This window comes from Oenanthe melanoleuca, chromosome 2 (genome assembly GCF_029582105.1).
Source record: "Oenanthe melanoleuca isolate GR-GAL-2019-014 chromosome 2, OMel1.0, whole genome shotgun sequence".
Classification (NCBI taxonomy): Eukaryota; Metazoa; Chordata; class Aves; order Passeriformes; family Muscicapidae; genus Oenanthe; species Oenanthe melanoleuca.
Genome location: NC_079335.1, coordinates 26,676,252 through 26,695,701, shown reverse-complemented (window position 1 = coordinate 26,695,701; position 19,450 = coordinate 26,676,252). Strand labels below are relative to the sequence as shown.

The window sequence follows — 19,450 nt, the reverse complement described above, 5'->3', positions numbered from 1 at the left end:
ACAATGCTGAATGTAAATGATGAAGTCATTCTGGTGTTGTTATTCTAGATTTACAATGACCTCACTGAAAACAGAATCTAGACCCCTGTGGTTAAATCACAACAGAACAATATTAAAACCAGATTTGAATAAACCATCTTAACAAGAAAATGGGGTTAAGTTAACAATGTCATTTCCATACCGAAAACTGCTCAGAGCAAGACAGAGAAAAGCCTTCAAACAGGACCACCTGGAAGCGCGCTCGGGCAGGAGCTCCCGCCCGGGGCCAGCCTGTCCCAGGGCAGCGCGGGGCCGAGGAACAGGCGCGGAGCGGCGCGGCGCGGCACGGCACGGCACGGCACGGCACGGAGCGGCACGGCACGGAGCGGCACGGCACGGCACGGAGCGGCACGGCACGGCACGGAGCGGCACAGCGCGGCACGGCGCGGCACGGAGCGGCACGGCACGGCACGGCACGGCACGGAGCGGCGCGGCACGGCACGGCACGGCGCGGCACGGAGCGGCGCGGCACGGCACGGCACGGCACGGCACGGCACGGCACGGCACGGCACGGCACGGAGCGGCGCGGCACGGCACGGCACGGCGCGGCACGGCACGGCGCGGCGCGGCACGGCGCGGCGCGGCACGGCACGGCACGGCACAGCGCGGAGCGGCACGGCACGGCACGGCACGGCACGGAGCGGCGCGGCACGGCACGGCACGGCGCGGCACGGCGCGGCACGGCGCGGCACGGCACAGCGCGGAGCCGCCGCTGCAGGGCTGCCACGGTCCGCTCCTCCTGTCCTGCCGCCGAACACCGGAGCGTTGCGCAACAGGAAAACATCTACAATATGTATGGCACAGTTCTGCTCTCGCTAATCCAGCCTCGAGAGCGGCAGCGGAGCCGCACTCACGGCTAAGTGTGCAGTGCCCCAATGGTAGGAGTTACACGTAAGCGCAGCTTCTCCGGAGGCGATCAGGAAAAACGCACTGCGAGCAGTGAGCGGTGACGTCCCCGTTCTGCTGAAGCCCCACCATAGCTCGTGTCCTCAACTCCGCCGATCTCCGCCTCCAAGCCGTGACACCTACGCCAAGCCCCGGCACCTGTGCCAAGCCCCGGCACCTGTGCCAAGCCCCGGCTGCAGGACTCTCCGGCACGGCCAGGCTGCCTTGCCGGGCTGCCCTGTTCCCTCTTTTCCCTGCGCTCCCGGCAGGGAGCAGCACCCGACCGCCGCGCCGCGCCGCGCACCCGCACGTACACACACACACACGGGCACACACACACGGGCACACGCAGAGGATACACGGACGCACACCCGCTCCCTCTCACCGCACTCCCGCACCGGCTCCCGGCGCGCTGCTCGGCCCGGCCGCCGGCACCTCCCAAGGTCACGGCGTCCCGCACCGCCCGCAGGTGCGCGATGCGCGGAAGGAGGGCGGCAGCGCGGGGGGCGGCAGCGCGGACGGGGCGCGGAGGGGGCGCGGAGGGGGCCCGGCACCCCCCGGCTCCCCCCGGCACCTCCCGGCTCCCCCCGGCACCCCCGCCCTGCCCGCGGCCCCGCCGGGCCGCCTCGCACCGCCCGCCCGCCTGCCGGGGGCGCTCTGCGCCGGGCCCGCCACAGCTCCGCGGCCCAGCGCGGATTACAGGGACCGCTCTCTCCGCCCCCAGCGGAGTCTCCCTCCGCCCTCGCCCTCGCTCCCCACCCCTCCCCCGGCCGCGGAGAAGGGCATGGAGTTGGCGGGAGCCTATAAAAGCCCCTGAGAGCGCGCTGGGGCCACGGCGCTGTGAGAGCCTGCACGGGCGGAGCAGGGCCGCGCACCATGTCCCACCACTGGGGTTACGGCAGCCACGACGGTGAGTGCCCGGCGGTGCGGACACCTGCCGGCAGGTTCCCGGGAGCCGCGCCCGGACCAGCCCGCTGCTGCCCCGCGGAGCCCTGCCCGCAGCGAGCTCGGTGGCGGCTTTTTCTCGTAACCTTGAAATGCACCTGCGCCCGGGCAGCCTGCCCGGCGCTCCGCACGCCGTGCCGGAGCATCTCCTGCTTCCCTGCTGACATTCCTTCACTTCGGGAAGGGAGCGGCGGGCGCTCCTCCGCGGGCGGGTGGCCCCGGGACTCCCCGGTGCGAGCCCCGCCGGGGCTGAGGGGCTGCCCAGGTGGGATCCGCCGGCCCGCACGTGTGGTACGCTGTTAAAGGCTGATGCTGGTGTTCGGACATCCCGGTTCCCAGAGGGAGGGTTATCACTTATATCCCCCGAACTTTGTGTCTTTTCCCACTGAGTTGCTTTCCGCTGTCTTTCAGGACCCGCTCACTGGCATGAGCACTTTCCCATCGCCAATGGAGAGCGCCAGTCCCCTATTGACATCTGCCGCAAGTCCGCCAAGTACGACTCCTCTCTGAAGCCTCTTAGCTTCAGTTACGATGCCAGCACGGCCAGAAACATCGTCAACAACGGGCACTCCTTCAGCGTGGAGTTTGATGATTCTTCCGACAAGTCAGGTGAGACCTCACCTTCGTGTGCAGGAGGGGAATGGCAGAAATTCTACTAACACTCCTACTAAAATGTATGCTAAATCCATAAGGGTTTTTATAGGATAGAAACATACCAAAATGTTCTGGCTTCTGTAAGGTGAGGATTCAGCAAACAGGAAACTGAGGTCCCGTTAGAAGAAAACGAAGGCTGTCTGGGTAGCTAAACTCCAATGAAGGGAATTGGTTTATTTTTGTATAAATCAGAAGGATCTGGATAAGGGCTTGGCTGTGGAAATAAAAAAATGTGAAAGTATTTGACAGGAATAATTTTAGGCATATGTTATCATAAGCTACTGATCAAATGGTTAAAAGAGGCAAAATGCATTGTAGGAAAAGATGGCCTTAGAATAGCAAACGATTACAGTTAACAACTTGGAGTGGAAATAGTTCGGAAATAGTTTCTTTGGTTATCAAAATATTATTTCATATTTCTGAAGCCAGTATGAAGCATGCTCCCAGGTTAGTACAGAAACAGAGGAATGATTAGAAAATACCTCTTTGTTCTTTTGTAATTACAAAAAGCATTATCCCTGGCATTTCTTAATGCTGGGCTTTCTAGATGACGTGTCTGAGCATTCCTACAAAGTTTGCTAGCAGGCAGTCGGTCCACAGTGTCTTGCTGATCACTGTGCTCTGTGGTGAAATTAAGCACTGAATCCTGCAAACCCTTAGTAATCCTTACTGAAAGGAATGGCCATTTTGATAGATAGCCTGAATCCAAGCTGTCCTTGCAACAAGTACGTTGTCTTTGTAGTTTTTCATAGGACTGTATTTGTAGAAATCGTCACCTTGTCACAATGAATGTGCCTTTATTTTTAATTTGGACAACAAAAACAGTCCTGTTGTAAGTCACTGCCTTCTCTAGACACTGCCTGATTTAACTTGCTTGAGCAAGTGTCATGCTTTTCCTCCGTGTTTTGTTGGCCATGTCATTTGGGGAATGGTGCTGAAACCAAATGATCAGTGCTTACTAAAAATACAAGGCTTTTGTAACTAATGTAATACAGCAGTATAACAGACATTCAGAAGTGCTCTAAGAATTTGACTTTGTATTTTAACTATAGTCTTTATCCTGAACAATATTAAGTGGTCAGATATAAATGTAACTGTTAAATATACATAGGTCCATATATAATTTACAAAAAGCATCAATGTTGTATGGTTTTAAAAAGGAGAGGAGAAAGATAATCTGACCTCTGTTTATTTTTTCTGAAACACTGGGAAGCTAAAGGAGCTGCATCATGTTCAATTTAACAGTGTAATGGAGAATAAGGTAAACGATCCAGAGTACAAAAAAAGGTATTCTTTTCTTAGCAGATACGTGCAAGTTGCTCTTGCTGCCATCCTGCTCTCACTGAGCCCAAAGGAATCAGGTTCAGGTCTCCACAGTGTGAAAACCCATTGTGTTCCCTTTATGTGTACCTAAGTCTGGAAAGAAGTGTGAAAATCAGGTTGTGAGGAAAAAAAATGGCAGGAACATAAAATAATTTACAGAAACGTCTGTAGGAAGAATGTTTTTTATGAGCAGTTAATGCAGAACCAGAACATCTGTGACAGTGATCCTTTGACAAATATGCAGGCAGTGACACAGCTTTCAGAGTAGGAGGATAGGAAATGCAAGTAGAAATATTCTCAGTATCTCTTATTAGTGAATTAAAAAAAAAATACTCTTTAGAAATAAAAACCACTAAACAGATTGCTGTGAAGCTAGGTAAGGGTGGATCATTCACTTCTAGGCTTCCTCTATTGACATTTACAGTGCATAGAATCTACCTGGCAGCACACTTAATGGCTTCATTTGTATGCAGTTAACTAGGTAACCTACTTTCCTTACACAAAATAGAGCTGTCTTTGACTTGTATCTGCTTGATTCTGAATTTGAGACTCAAATGTGCATACTCAGTTCTTGGTTAGACATCACACAACACTCACAGGGAGAAGCTGTGTGAGGTTATGGGATGTGCTGGTATGTTTTACAGAAGACAATAGAATAATATCCTGTAAATACTTCCCACAGGCTGTATTGCTTGTTTCTATGAGCTGTCCCATATGTGGTAACGAATTATCTGTAGTAGTAGGCACAAAATGAAGCAATAAGATCATTGTTTGTGAATAATCTTCAAGATGAGTAAGTGCATGCAAAGTAGACCCATTTCACTAAGAGCCGTCAGTCTCATGACTAACAGCACTGGAGCAAACTGAGCAGCAGTTCTCGGTTTTAATGTCTGTTTGATCACTCCTGCTCTTCCCAATATACAAAATTAATTCCTGCAGTTAAAAAAACCCAAACAAATAGTAATAACATAGTAAAAGTAGGTAAAAATGCTAAGATGTATGTTTGGATAAAACTCTCTGAAAGGAGCTGTTACTTATGTCTTTGATTCAGAAAATATATAATGTGGATAATGTTGAACACAATTGAGAACAAGTAGATATAAGACTTAAAAAAATTTTGGTATTTTTGCTGCAGAATGTATATTTGTTACATTACATGTATCCACCAGCAAAGTTCTAGGAATCTTCTGCCTATATCTGTGAAAACAAAAAGAAAAATTTGGTTTCCTTAAAATGGTACCTATATTACTTTGAGTAAGGAAGAAAAAAGTTCAGCTTTTCAACAAAAGTAACCTTATGCTCAATTTATGTGACTGATGTAACTTCACAGAAGAAAATGTTTTCTTCTTTGCTTTCAGAAGGTTCCTTTATTAATTGCTGGAGCTTTAAAGACAAAACTCATGATTGATTTTAATTATGCTTATACAATTTTCTCTTAAAATGAATTTCTAACAGAGAAATTGTATTAGTTCTTTGTGATAGCTTTAGAACCTGACTTTGTTTTACATTCATGTTAATTTTTTTAGATACGCCTAGGTGCTACTAACAACACTTAGAAAAACCCTCTTCCTAAATAATTACCTCCAAATCTTTGATTTCAGTTCTTGTAACAGCTGTCTTGGATTGTATGACAGCTGTGCAAAGGCTCTGTTAATTCCCAAAGTGAATCCCCTTCATATTTCATAGTTGAAAGTTGGTAGAAATGGTGTATGGATAGGATATTCACAAGCCAGCTTTGCCATGTTAATGAACTTTTTTGGTCTGGAAAAATTCCATGGTTTTCCCTTACATAAAATATTTTTTTCTATTTTGTGTCCTTGGAGCCTTTTGGAATGCTTTCTTGAGTTTGTATGTAGAAACTGAACTGTGGACTTCCCCATTCAGTTGTTAGTCAGTCTTTGCCTTCAGTTCTTGCAGTTGCTTTCTTAATTTTCATGTCCGCTATCTTTTAATAGTAGTGGAATGTAAAATATTTGTAGGCATTAATCTTTAAAATTCTTTAATTTTAAAAATTTCGTCATTTTGATGGCAAAAAGTCATGATAAAAGTGTCACTAGGAATAAAACTTTGAATTCAGGTTCATCCACTCTTGTGATGGAACCAGACCTTATATGTACAAGTAAAGCAAGTGATGACCAAAATTCTTAAAATAAGGTGTGTTACTATAATCCAGGAATTTTAAAGCAGAAGAGTCTTATTAAGGGTACTTCTTTATCATATTAAACATTGCATATTCCAGTCTTCTGTAAGGACTTGTGTATCGCTTCCCTCGCTTTAAAAGACAGAAGTAAGCAATGACCTCTCAGAGCTGTGAAACCACAGGATGTGACTCTGCTCAAAAAACCCTCAAGAGCTTGAAAGATTTTGTAACATACATAAATTGTGTTCTCTGTTTGACTTTTTCCAGAAAATCTTTGAGAATTCATCTAAGTTCTGAAATTCATGTGAGACATGTTCATAACAGCAGACTATGTATTCTGATCAAGTGTTTGATGAATTTAAAAAAGAAAGCAGTCAATCAGCCATGAATTTATTCTATAAAAAGAATGTTAAAATACCATATTTTAGTTGTAAAACCTGACAGAAGTGAATTGCAGCTATGGTGTAAAACTCTAGAGACTTCACAAAATGTGCTAGTAATTTATGCTTGTGGGTAAGTCTTAGTTTCCTTCTTGCTGCTGAGCTAGAGTATTGCAATTCAAGTCAGTTTCTCAAGTAAACCTGACATTTTTGCAAATACTAAGTCATAGCAGAACTTAAAAATTATGAGAAGACCTTGAAAATGAAAATACTGTATTTGGCTTGATGCTAGCTCCCCTTGAGAGTCTTTCAGTAGATGTAATCCAATATATTACCTGATTTTTTTACAATTGTAAATATTAATGCATACACTTCAGCTGTCTTGATTTATGACTCACTGTAAATAAACTAATCTATTTTGTTACAGTGGTGATTGAAGAGCCAGTGCATTAGCACTGCTCAGTTGGCAGTGAGTTTCTTTGAAAATAGTGCCACTGTTCCTCTTCTCCTACACTTCCACCTCAGCTAGTCAATGAAAAAAGAAACATGAAGGTCTGCTGTCTTTAAGGCACAACTCTTAATCAAAGTCACTGCTACTGGTCTATTTTTAGACTTGACAGATCTAAAGATATAATGATAGACATGCCAGAATAATGTTGCATGTCATCAGTATAGGGTCATGAATTGAGGGTCCATAGTGCAGTATGGCTTAAGCAATGAATGTGGTGATCCTTTGGAATCAGAAATCAGAGAACTGATTGTTTATAGATCTAGGGGACTGTACTCAGACACCTGCCTATGTCACAAGTAATGTTGTTCATGGCTTGTCTAAAAAGTCATGGGTTTCAAGGACATGTGATCTTTAAGTCGTTTTTCCTGTGAACTGGAGTCACCAGAAGCTGCAAAGTCTGTGTAAACAAGTGACTTGAATAGCTCCAGTACTTCCAGGAACTGGAAAGGAAGATGAGAGGGCGTGAGATTAGTCCTGCATGTTTCAGGTCTTTGTTTCCTTACAGAAAAGTGCCCTTCATTTACACTGGGGTGTTGTGGGGTTTTTCTGTTTTTGTTTTTGTTGTTGTTGTTGTTTGGGTTGGTTTTTTTAATGTTAACATGCAATTTCTGAGCAGAAATTTGACCTGGATTGTACATTTAACAATCACGGAAACTTCCTTGCCTTTTGCTAATCCCTCCTCTAGAGGCGCTTTTAATGCAAAACCAGGAGAAACTAGTCAGCTGTTATCAGCTGGGGCCACTTGGAAGAGTTTATTTTTGAGATGCAATGAAGCTGTGTGCCAGATGTCACGATTACCACTCTTCCCAGCTGATAATTTGTTTATTTACTTTCAGGCATGAGGGACTGTTGCATACTTAGAGGCAATGCTCACACCTTGAGTTTCTTGCTCCTTCATTAGATCTCAGCACAGTATGAACACTGTCCAATACACAATTTTCTGTACAGTAAGCAGCCACTGGATTAGTATTTAAGTATTACTATTAGAAATTAAATCAGTTGATACTTTAAAGAGATTTTTAATGCTTTCAGCTTGGTTCTTAAAGTTGTTGTCAGCCTATATAATGTGAGATGTGAGGGCTGAAGGCTTGTCAGAGTCTTAGGCACAGCATCTTATGATTCTCAGAGAATTTCTGTTTAAGAGACTACATGAGAAATAATCTCTACTGGTCCCAGGGAGTTGGAGGAATGTTAAGAACATAAATGACTTGGTATCCTGAAGCAGGTCAGAGTCTCTCTGGCTGCTGCCCAGTCTGGATGAAATAGTTCAACTGAGGTGAATTGGAGTCACTGACCTGCTGCAGATACACACGTCTTCAGACTTGCTGTGTTTTGGCAGCTGTTTCATTCTGGTCTATCTCTATGGAACATCCTTGTAGCCTTATCAGGCTAAATTTCTAGCAAGGTCAGAAGTAGGTTTGTTTCGATATTTTTTCCTTACGATATACAATTTTTTTTTTGTTGTTATATTTTTATCCCATAGTGAAACCTATTACAGAAGTTTTCTGCAAACACGAAGCCCTGTAGTCAGGTGCTTCAATGCTGTCTTGATCTGGTTGCTTGTCATGATGCAATGTCCTAGGAGGAATGTCTGAAAGAGATAACATAAAGAAGGACAACATCTCACAAAATGTGACTCTCTACTCCACATTTCGGAGAACTGACAGCTCACCCTAACTGAACTCTAGTCTGTCAGATGGGAAGCCCATCCTTGCATAAGAATACAAGGCTAATTCCTGAGCATCCTCATAAGAGCCTTTTTCATGTCATTAATAGTACATGGTACTCAAGTAGGTTTTTCTTCTTGCTTCAAGTAATGCTTCATCTGCTTTGTCTTCTTCAAGTCCTGTTTTCCATTGTACAGATGTCTGTATATACACAAAAGCTTGCCAAATATTAACATTAATGTATGTACTATGCATATGTTTTCGTAAACATATACCTAGAATGTTTTTTTGCACATCACATCTACTGTAGGCTGATACAAAATCATGGGTTTTTTTGTACTAAAGCAGTGTGTGTGCAAGAGGGCTGATCTCAAAGGTAGATGCTTGAAATGTCCTGCTGCTGGGTTTTTGTTTGGTGGAAACTCATGTTTATTGGCTTGATGAGATTTATTAGTCTTTTTCTCTGTATAGAGAGAACATTCCATAGGAGTTAACTAAGTAACAGTAATTGCCACAGTATTCCTGCAAAAATTTAGATGTGGATGGTGCCACTTTCTGAAAAACGGTATGAAGTGGTTCACAGTATTTTTTACAAGGCTGTTCTGTTTTACATTGGAAGAATAACTACTCACCGAGTTGCCTTTAAATAGAACAGTGAAGGTGTTTAACCTCAGTAAACAGCTGTACCAGATGCAGCAAAACACCCTTTGATTTCTGTGTGTTTTCAAAAATCCCAAAAAGTGTGATGGAGTCAAAGCAACTTCACCTTCTGTATCCAAGAAATCCCACAGTTGGTATAAGTCACATAAGTGGAAGAGTTTACATGGTTATTTGACTTCCTGAATTAGTGCTGCTAATACTTGTGTTCATCTAAGACCATGTTATGAGAACATTTAACAGTGAAATATAACTACTCTGTTACTAGTATGTCCTTTCCATTAAAGGGTAGAAGATGGGATGGTAATGGGAAAAAATTACCATTTCTTAATCTAAGGAAAGTAGCTCCAAATTTGTCTAGTAAGTGTTTTATAGTGGAAAAGAAGAAAGAGCACTGTCAAACTGTCACCTCTTGGGCTGTAACACAAGACCAGGTTATGATGTAAACTGTTTGTTTTGAGTGGATGGAATCTGTGAGAAAAGAAAGTTTATTCAGCTCTTCTTGTGCTGTCTTCAGACAGTGTTGCACCTGAAGCTGTGGTGTAAAACAGAAAGGATCACAGCTACATATGTATTTTCAGGATGGTTTTCACTAATACCAGTTTCAAAAGAAAGGGAGCTAATAATTAAATGCTCAAGTATGGATCAGAACTTCCCCATCCTCTTTTTAAAAGGGATGGAATGGTTGGACTTCTTTTCAATGTAGCCTCCAGCTGATATTCCTGTCACATGGAGCAAAGACTAGAAAGCTGGTGGTATGAATGTTGTTCTGATTCTCTGTGAACTTTTATGTTGCAAAGACTGATAGCGTTTATTTATGGTTTAAAAAGCTTGTTCTGAAGAAAAAAGCAGGTCTATCATTCCAACTTTGCCTTTTAAGTTTAAAGTTTCACTTTCTTGTAAAGGCTGAGAAGTATTAAAAAATAAAATAACTGCTTAACATAGACCAGAACAAGAGGGCCATTCTGTAATTAAGCCTGCTGAATTTGTATTCATTCACACTAATCTAATTATTACTTTCTTTGAATGCTCTGCTGTGAGTCAAAATAAGCTAGTGCTGGATTTGAGAACCACAGAATGAGAAAAGTAAGCAAAAACTGCAAAGAGATTTTTCTGCATCTTTTGGGGTTTTGAAACTATAGCAAACTTTGTGTAGAGAAATAACACTGCAAATGAACTCAAGAACATTGCATGGTTCTGCTTTTTAGCATGCTTTCCATCAATTAATAATGGCAGATTAACCTGTGCTGTGCTAGTGCTTTCTGAGGTCAAGGAGTGGGAGAACCTCAGTCCATTTGTACCTGCAACAACTGGCAGGACCGTGGGCTAAAGGAACTGAAACTGAAACATTGCAACTCCATGGCATCATTTTAAAATGAAACACTATATTGTATGGATTAAATGATTTTGCATCTGTAAAGACACAGCAACCTGTTGCTTCATTTCCAAAAGGAACTAATGCCTTTTTACAGCTGCCATTCTGAAAAAGTACTCAGATTTGTAGTCCTGTACTTGAAACAGTTATGTTTCTTGGCAACTAGCATGTGCAGAAATGTAAAAGTAAAATAAGATATGTTCCTATTTGGTTACTTTAAGTAGCCATTCTTCTTTGGATCACATAGCTTGGAAATAGGTAGGAGAAGTCCTGGTCTCTTGGCTACAGTATTGGAAATAGGTTGCAGTGGAGCATATATTAATGTTTTTCAACTAAAAATACATGTTGGGATACCTCTAAACTAAATATATTTAGCAAAGGAACCCTAGACAAATGCTAGATCTGTCCACCAAAACCCGAATTTTGCATGCATAAGGAAACACTGGTGGAAATTAATGTATTCTTAAGAAGTCTTACTTCATTTTCATGTATTGCAAATTTTTAGTGAAATCCTTCTCACCTTATTGTATCCATGGCTGGTGTTGTCCATGCTTGTATATAAAGGGACTTTTTCAAACCTGAACATGCAGCCACCTTCTCCAGTCAGCATTTGATGTATGTTTTCACACATGCACGTCTTGTGCTAGTGTCTAGACTAACTGCAGATTTAGAGGAAAGCATCTTTACTCCACAGAATCATTTTGTGGCACATACACATATACATATTAGAGCACACTTACATGTAATATCTTATGGCAACACTCTTCTGTCACTTTATTGTATATATATTTATAGAGAGAAATTGGGCTCTTAAAACTTCAAATTACTTCTTGATTTTTACATTTTTAAATATTAACAGCTTAAAGATTTAATTTTAATTTGGATTTGAGATGCTTGGGAGGAGAAAAAAAAAAGGAAAAAAATCCCTGGCTAAACCACAAACTGGTGTGAAACCTTGTTCTGGTAACTTCAATAAATAGCTCTATTTAATAGAACTATTTGTTACCATTCTGTGCTTTATGCTGCACTGGAGGAGACATTGTCTGTGCCCTGAGCATTTTGTAATGGTAGAGCTTGATCCTGCATATCATAGTGGTGATTGGTCACTGTTGGGGTAGAAAGGTAAAACTAACAAGCAGAATAAGGGAACTTGCTCTTGTATAATTCAAAGGGTGGCTGGGAACTTTGGTCAGAGCGTCCCATAGCAGGAATAATGCCAGATAATGGAGACCATAAATAAACAACTTGTTTCCAATCCATGTTTTAAAAAATCTGTCTGTGTAGGCATTGCCATTTTTACCACAGTGGGAAGGACAAGAGAATTCACATCACTGCACTGTCTTGTCCTGTGCCTAGTGCTTTACCTTGCTGCAGCAAGGCTAACCCATGTATAACAGGTGTTCGGGTTTAAATTGGAACCAAAACATTTTACTCAATCCAATCTGCCACAGGATTTGCAGGATTAAAGCCTAATGGATCAAGTGTCTAAAATGAAAGGACAGAGTATATTAGTACATGGAAGATGATTTGGTGTTCACATGTGCTTCCTTATAATGATTCTATGTGAGCCTCTTACAAAGGGCTTTTTTAATCTATTTGGTGACAGAAAAGTTATGTCTTCCCTCATCACTTGTAATACTAGCATGCCTGTTAAATTGCTGATGAGATGCTCACTGTAAAGTCACTCACGTTTTTATGCATTTATTATCAATTTTGGTGTATTGCAGTGATGTACCATTGAGGATGATCTGGAGTAGCATGGCAGCATGCAATGAACTGTAAATCACATGAAAGACTTGAGATAGCTGTTTCAGTTCGAGGGAGACTTGATAACAGAAGTTGTGTGAGTTGCTAATAAGACTTTTTCTTTGCAGTCCTGCAAGGAGGAGCACTGGATGGTGTCTACAGGCTGGCACAGTTTCACATTCACTGGGGATCCTGTGATGGCCAGGGATCTGAACACACTGTGGATGGTGTGAAGTATGATGCAGAGGTAGGACATGCTTTATCTTCTCCTGTATCCTCTTTGTATAATGAGGGGATTTTTTTTAAGTACTCTGCCACAGTAGCACCTTCTCTACAAATCTTCATCGGAGAAGGTTACCATAGATGACTTTGGTATGATGCCACCTTAGAACATATTCCTTACAAAAGAGCAGAGATTAGTGTTTCTTTTCCTGGCTACTTCATGTCTAAAAGAAACAGAAAACCCTGCATTTATAATACCTGTTCTTTTCTCTGCTTTCTCAGTGACTCTTGGAAATTAGGAAGAAATAGAATTGCAGCAGCTCTACATAAAAATCCCCTTTTCTTAGCTTCAATTATTAACATCAGAGGTATTTATAAAAGTAGCAGAATAATTTTGGGGAAGATATTTTTCATATTTTGATAGCAGAGAATCAAGGGGAGATATGGAGAGGGCAGACAGGAAAGTGCCATCTTACAGGCACTCTTTGTGATACCCTTTAGACTCTGGATGTCCCTCAGACCACTTAAGACTCCATATTAGTCTGATACAGAAACTGAGTGACTTCAGTGCCTTGCATCCCACTTTTTATTGTCCCCTATTTAGAAATCTACCTCTGGTTTCTGTGGCTGCCTTCTAAAATCTATACATAAACACACATTTGTGGAACATACTTGTGATTTGCATTAACAGATAAATTGCTCCACAAATTCATTGGCTTAGCTGTTTTTTCATGAGGGAGGTAGCTTTTATCTTATCTGAGAAACTTTCAATTGCCTTCTGTATTTCACAGTACCATAATTATTAGTTCAGCTTGACTTTAAGATGTGGGGAAATAACCTGATTACTTAAGTTAGAAATAACTTGGAAATTAGAAAGTAACATCCTGGCTTACATGATCTGGAGATTCATTCCATATTCTTTTCCAAGTCTTTCCAGAAAAGGATGGGACTGTTTTTTTAAAAACTTTTGAACTGTGAGTCAAATCTGTAGTTAATGTGTCTTCTCTGCTTCTTCTGACACTGGCAATATATGTCAGTATGGTAAGAACTCCAGTATATATAGCATTAAAATACTACATTGAAATCCTGTGGGCTGTATGTGGGAAAACATGCTGAAGATAGCAAGAGTTTCACCACGTGCAAAGCAGAATGATACAGCCATAGCTTGCCTTTAAAACTCCCCAGGGAATAGGACTGAGGAGCAAAATAAAATACATTATAGAAATCTCTTTGAATAAATGAAACTTTGAAGTAGATAAATAATTTAACAAATTCTTAACTGTACACAAAAGCTTTCAAACCTCAGCAGTAAAACACCATCTTGCTCTTAATAAATTACTTCCCTGCCTCTTCATTTGTGAAGTATTCTGGATGGACTATCATCTTCACAGTGCTTCTTTGTTTTCTTGCTTGTAGCTCCATATTGTTCACTGGAATGTAAAATATGGTAAATTTGCTGAAGCTGTGAAGCATCCTGATGGCTTAGCTGTGGTGGGCATCTTCATGAAGGTTTGTTAAACTTTTTTTTTTATTTGTCCAACACATTGATTGTGTTGCAGGGGGGAACCTAAAGGCAGAAAATAGAGGAGAAGGCAGCATTGTGCTATGCTGCCCAAATCCATAGGAAAGTAGGTGGTGCTCCAAATTCTTACTTTCCTTTATCTATGAAAGTTGTACACTGGCTGTGGGGTATGACTGCCATTCATCCCTGTGGCAGTCCTGTAGCAGCATTCTTGCCTTCATCAAGGCAGTAATGTTACCATAACCCTTACCAGTGAAAGGTGATGTGCACAGCTGACCAAGTTGTGTGTATGTGTATGAATCTGCAGTGTGACCAGCCTAAATAATACCTATTTTCCTTTTCTTGTTATTTGTTAAATGCCAGGGTTTTGTGTTAACTGAATTGTCTTCACAGCTAGCTAGAGGGACATGTCTGCTCCAGCAGTACGTAGTACTCCATCCTGGCCTCACTGAGGGTGATTATTTTATTAGCAAAGTGGCTTCCATAAAAGAAGAACAGCTTAAGTCCAAAAATAAATCCACACACTGTAAATGAAAATAGCTTTATTCTGTCCAATGTCCTTGGCTGACCTGTTTGTGCTCACTGTCAACTGGCACGATTTTGCAGAGACTGTTTTAGTCACTTATGCTGTAATACTCCTATTATGTAATGAAATGCAGCTGGAAAAAAAAGTTTCCTTGAACTCTAGAAGAAAACTAAAGGTGTCATGAAGAATGCATGGTGATCTTCATTTCTATATGGTTTGTGTTACAGGTGGGAAATGCCAAGCCTGAATTCCAGAAGGTTGTGGATGCTCTGAGCTCTGTTCAAACCAAGGTAATACTTGCTGTCTGTGTTGATGGATAACTAAGTACAATTGTGTGACTGTTATCTTCTTTGGCAAGTAGATTTTTTTCTTCTTCCCAGCCTGCTGCATATGTGGAAGTAAAACAAACTCACCTGCCATCAGCCCAGGTGCTCCTATAATTCTAAAAGCAAAACAGATTGGAATGAAGTTGAGGTAGAGAGCATGGAGTGTTAGAAAGTGATTATTTCCTATCTTTGTAACTACATTTCTGTCTTTTAACTGTATTTAAACCTATAGGATAGGATGCATCTTCCTAATCTAAACTACATTCCTAGGTGCACTTTCTAGTCATTGTTAACAGATGGAAAAGGCATGTCCCCACATGTGTGGGCTAAATTCCCTTTTTCCAAGAGGGCATGCTTCTCTTGGCTATTTCTAGAGAGATTCAGATAAACAGTTTGATAAGGATATATAATTTAGGGGAAAAAATTCTTTCTGTATTGTAAATAGTGTGTGCACTGTGTATATGATTTTAGTGAGATGATTGAGAAATAGTATTTAGTGAGTAATTAGGTACCTTCATAATGGATAAAGGCCTGTACCAATGAGAAATGTGGACAGAAAAGGTAAAAAATGAGTTTACCTTTCTCATCAGGCTCCCTTTGAAGTAAATGGATATTGCTGCTTACTGCAATGGACTCTCCAACAGGTCTCACAGGTTCTGTTTCCAGTGCAGTCAGTGTCTGTGGCATCTGAAACTTCATTGTTTTTCAGGCAAGGTCAAATCTTATCTCTAAGACCAAGGAACATAATTGCAGAATTTGATAGGAAAAGCAATATCTTGAAAATCTTATAAGAAATATATTGCTGAGAGTATTTAATCCCAAATGTACTGTAGTTAGCATGCAACACTTGGTGCCATGTTCCATTTCTGCCTTCCTAGAAACATGGAGCTTTCCTAGGAGACTTCAGTGCTGCAATTCTGTGTGTGTGTGGTCTCTCCCTGACATCAGCCCGTCTGCTTACTTTATTGTAGGGAAAGCAAGCTTCCTTTACAAATTTTGACCCCACTGGACTCCTTCCTGCATGCAGAGACTACTGGACATACCCTGGCTCACTGACCACTCCACCCCTGCTTGAATGTGTGATCTGGCACGTTCTGAAGGAGCCCATCACTGTGAGCTCTGAGCAGGTAAGTTCCCAATGGATGGTGCCAGTAGATGCATACTGGAGTTACACTGGTGGCTTCAGTTCAGTCCATCAGGTGATCTGTGAAGGGGCACTGTTAGTGCAGAGCTGTGCAGGGTTTAGCTAGCATCACATGTCAAAAATCCATCTGAAGTGGTAATCCTCTTCTGACAGGACTCTGCTTCTGTTTGTGGATGTAGAGTTTGCTGTAGCATATAAGGCTGTCCTCTATTTGGACACTCCAGGGAAGATGGAGAGAAGTTAAAAAAATTATCAGATATTTTCCAGATATGTGGTTAGAGCTGTCATGTGGTAAAAATCTGGAAAATTGAGGCATGCATGAAAGGACCATTTGCACATGCAGAGTTAGTCTAGCATGTATTGTGAGCATCAGCAGGTTTGCTGTACATGCAATTACCTCTCTGGGTGTACTTGCCCTGAAAAGGCCAGGTTTACAAAGCACCTGGGGAGCATGTGTGCTGCATCCACAGTCTCACACTGTAGAGCTGTAGTTGATTTTCCAGCATTTCCAGGACACAGCTCTTTTTTGCAAGTTCTGTTTATCACAGAACAGACTGGGAAATCCTATGCAGATTTATGATGATTCTGACAAAGCTCCTATTGTTTGGAAGAGGCAAAACTTTCAGATTCCAGAAGTCTGCTGCCTAAGAAAATACTCTGTTGACCAGCCTGAGAAGGATAGTCGTCCTAGTAGGAAGAAGCTTGTGCAGATTAAATCACTCTTGGCCCCAGCTTTCTGTGCCATCCATTAATGAAGTTACGTACAGGCAAGATTCCATTCTTGGGCTCAGATCTGTGTGCTTGAGAGATATAAATAGAATCTGGAGTCTATAAATACAAACCAGCCCTGAAGGGCTTTAGTTTAACCTTCAAATTCTTAAGTATCTTTTATTGATGGCAGATATGCTAACAATCTGCACCTAATTCTAGAGGGTTTGTTCATCTGATATGAAGGAAAATGCAACTTCACTGTTGTAGAACTTAACATAAAAGATTGAATAGTGATGAGAGAACTATTGGAAATTATAACTATAGCAGTGATTGATTGCCATTAGTAAGCTGCAAGGGAGCATTCAAGTTGACACTATTTACTTACTCCAAACTATTCCTATTGCTGTTGATAATCCAAAGTTTGCAAATATGGCTTTGTTTTAAGGCAGGAGCACACTCACCAAAATAGTGGGGTTTTTTACTACACCTACTTCAACCACCTACAAGTGGTAAAAGTTACCACTTATTTCTGCCCCACACATCTCTCCATATTACCATCAATATTTCCACACTGTGTGGCAATTTGATTTCTCTTTCCCATAGTGATCAAAACAAGAAACCATATATCAGAGTATTGAAGCAAGGTTTAAGATAGATAGATAGGTTTTCCAAAGCTAGAAAGAAGCTGGATATAACAGCAGGGTGTAGCAAGCCTGCCACCATTTGTTGTGACACAGCAGTTCCTGGCAGAGGTTGAGCTCTGAACTTTGTTTTGGTTGGTCCTGAAGGTGAAGTCCAGTGGAGACAGGTCACTGCTGGTCTAGAACTCAACTTGTAGGAAATCCTGTGTCCCACCTGCATATATTCATCAGCACTTCTGCCTGTCTGTGTGAGATCATGTTTGGGGTGATTTATTATTTTGGCACAATCTTTTTGTGAGGTTTAGAGATTCCTATTTAGACATAAAGGTGCTTTTGTTACATCAGATTTTGCAAACACCAGTTGCACTTTAGGAACACATACTATAACTATACAGTATACTTCTGTTGATGTGAAGTGGTTTTCCCTTCTCACAGCATTTGAAAATCCAGATAACTTGAGTTTATTCAACAGTTCTATTTTGACCCAAGGGTAAAGCCATTTTAAATTGTTATTATTTCAAGTGGACTTTAAAAAAAAGCCAAAACTGTATAATTTGCAGAGGATTCTGAAATGATTTCAGTTCATATCTGGATCAAGGATAAACAGCTCTTTGCTTGTGGAGTTCAGAAAATGTGTGATTATATCCTTGTTTTTGGTGCGTTCATAGCTGTTCTTGCCAGGATATTTTGTGGACCGGAGAGGCTGTGTCGAGGCTGGAAATGGTGTGGATGAAATGCAGATGTGTGGGTGCTGATGCCATCTCTAGACTACAAGTACTGGCAAAACTTTGACTTGGAGCTCTGGTTCAGGCCCAAGATGTAGTTTCAAAAAGTCCTGCTGAAATGAAAGGATGCATTTGAGGACGTTTGTGCCTTTTTCCACAGATGTGCAAACTCCGTGGCCTTTGCTTCAATGCTGAGAATGAGCCCGTGTGCCATATGGTGGACAACTGGCGCCCCTGCCAGCCTCTGAAGAGCAGAGAAGTCAGAGCCTCCTTCCAGTAACCTGGGTGCTGACAGTCTTAGGAATTGCTGTGCTCGTGAGGAACCCCTTCTGCTAAGCCCAAATCAAACTTTGCCATGTGTGCCCAGGCAACATCTTGTCTCCCAGATCCATTCTTTCTTTTGCTCTGCATCTGAAACGCCAGCTAATGAAATGTGAAAGGCTCTTGGCCAAATGGGAGAGGGTTCTTAAGGTTTGGGGTTGGGGGCAGCAGGGGGTGGGTGGCTGTGTGCATTTTGGTGACTATTACTGCAGCTGAAACTTTGGTGTAACAGTATGTTGGCTACTTGGGAGAGGATTTGGTGGTAGCAAAATAAGCCATTTTAAGAAACCTCATCCACTGGTGTGATAGTACACGTAACTAACTATAACTTGAAGCTTTGTAAGAAGCACAGGAATACAGAATCTAGCTATTATTTAGGAAAAAAGGTATTTTGAGAAAGCTAAGCAAAATGAATATTTAGAATTAGACTTCTTAGACTTTAAGAAACTGACATGTAAATATTTTTGAGACTATTTTGCATTTTTACCCATGCTGTCAACAGCCTTAGTTACATCTTAATGGTAGTGTTGGGTTTTTTAATTAAACATGTTCTAAATTAAATGTTATCTTTAAAAGTTATTACCATAGAAATAATACAAAATATCTTTTCATTGAAATAATATATGTTCTAATTTAAAAAGGAAAATAATATTGTATTTTAGATAACTTCTCTAATAAATCTATACTTCTATTTTTGCTTCCCTGCTGTTATTTTAATTCTGGTAAGGAATCACTAGTCTCTTTACATGTTTGCATATTAAACATAATTATTAAACATGTACACTGGGAATTGGCTTCAATGACACTGATCATGAATGCAAAACTATATGGATATATTAAGAAATTTTCTCTAAGTAGGTATCTTCTCTTTGATAACAGAAGGAAGTGTTAATTTTGAGCAATAACTGCAAATTATCATCAAAATTGAATGTATAATGAAAGATGCCCTCACAAAACTTTTGAACAAAATTATAGTGAAGAATGCTCATT

At 41.6% G+C, this 19,450-nt stretch overlaps 1 protein-coding gene across 1 annotated transcript; it reads left to right on the top strand.

Annotated features, from left to right (window-relative positions):
- Positions 1-1,547: 1,547 nt before the first annotated feature.
- Positions 1,548-19,151, top strand: LOC130250334 (carbonic anhydrase 2). The gene is made up of 7 exons (XM_056485891.1): positions 1,548-1,834; positions 2,281-2,478; positions 12,451-12,569; positions 13,961-14,053; positions 14,820-14,882; positions 15,890-16,045; positions 18,300-19,151. The coding sequence occupies exons 1-7, from the start codon at positions 1,801-1,803 to the stop codon at positions 18,417-18,419; spliced, it is 783 nt and encodes a 260-aa protein (XP_056341866.1). The 5' UTR covers positions 1,548-1,800; the 3' UTR covers positions 18,420-19,151.
- Positions 19,152-19,450: the final 299 nt, after the last annotated feature.

Coding starts and splice junctions, on each gene's coding strand:
- LOC130250334 (XM_056485891.1), top strand. CDS start 1,801: ATGTCCCACCACTGGGGTTACGGCAGCCACGACG. Junction 1,835..2,280: donor GGGTTACGGCAGCCACGACG/GTGAGTGCCCGG, acceptor GCTGTCTTTCAG/GACCCGCTCACTGGCATGAG. Junction 12,570..13,960: donor GTGTGAAGTATGATGCAGAG/GTAGGACATGCT, acceptor TCTTGCTTGTAG/CTCCATATTGTTCACTGGAA.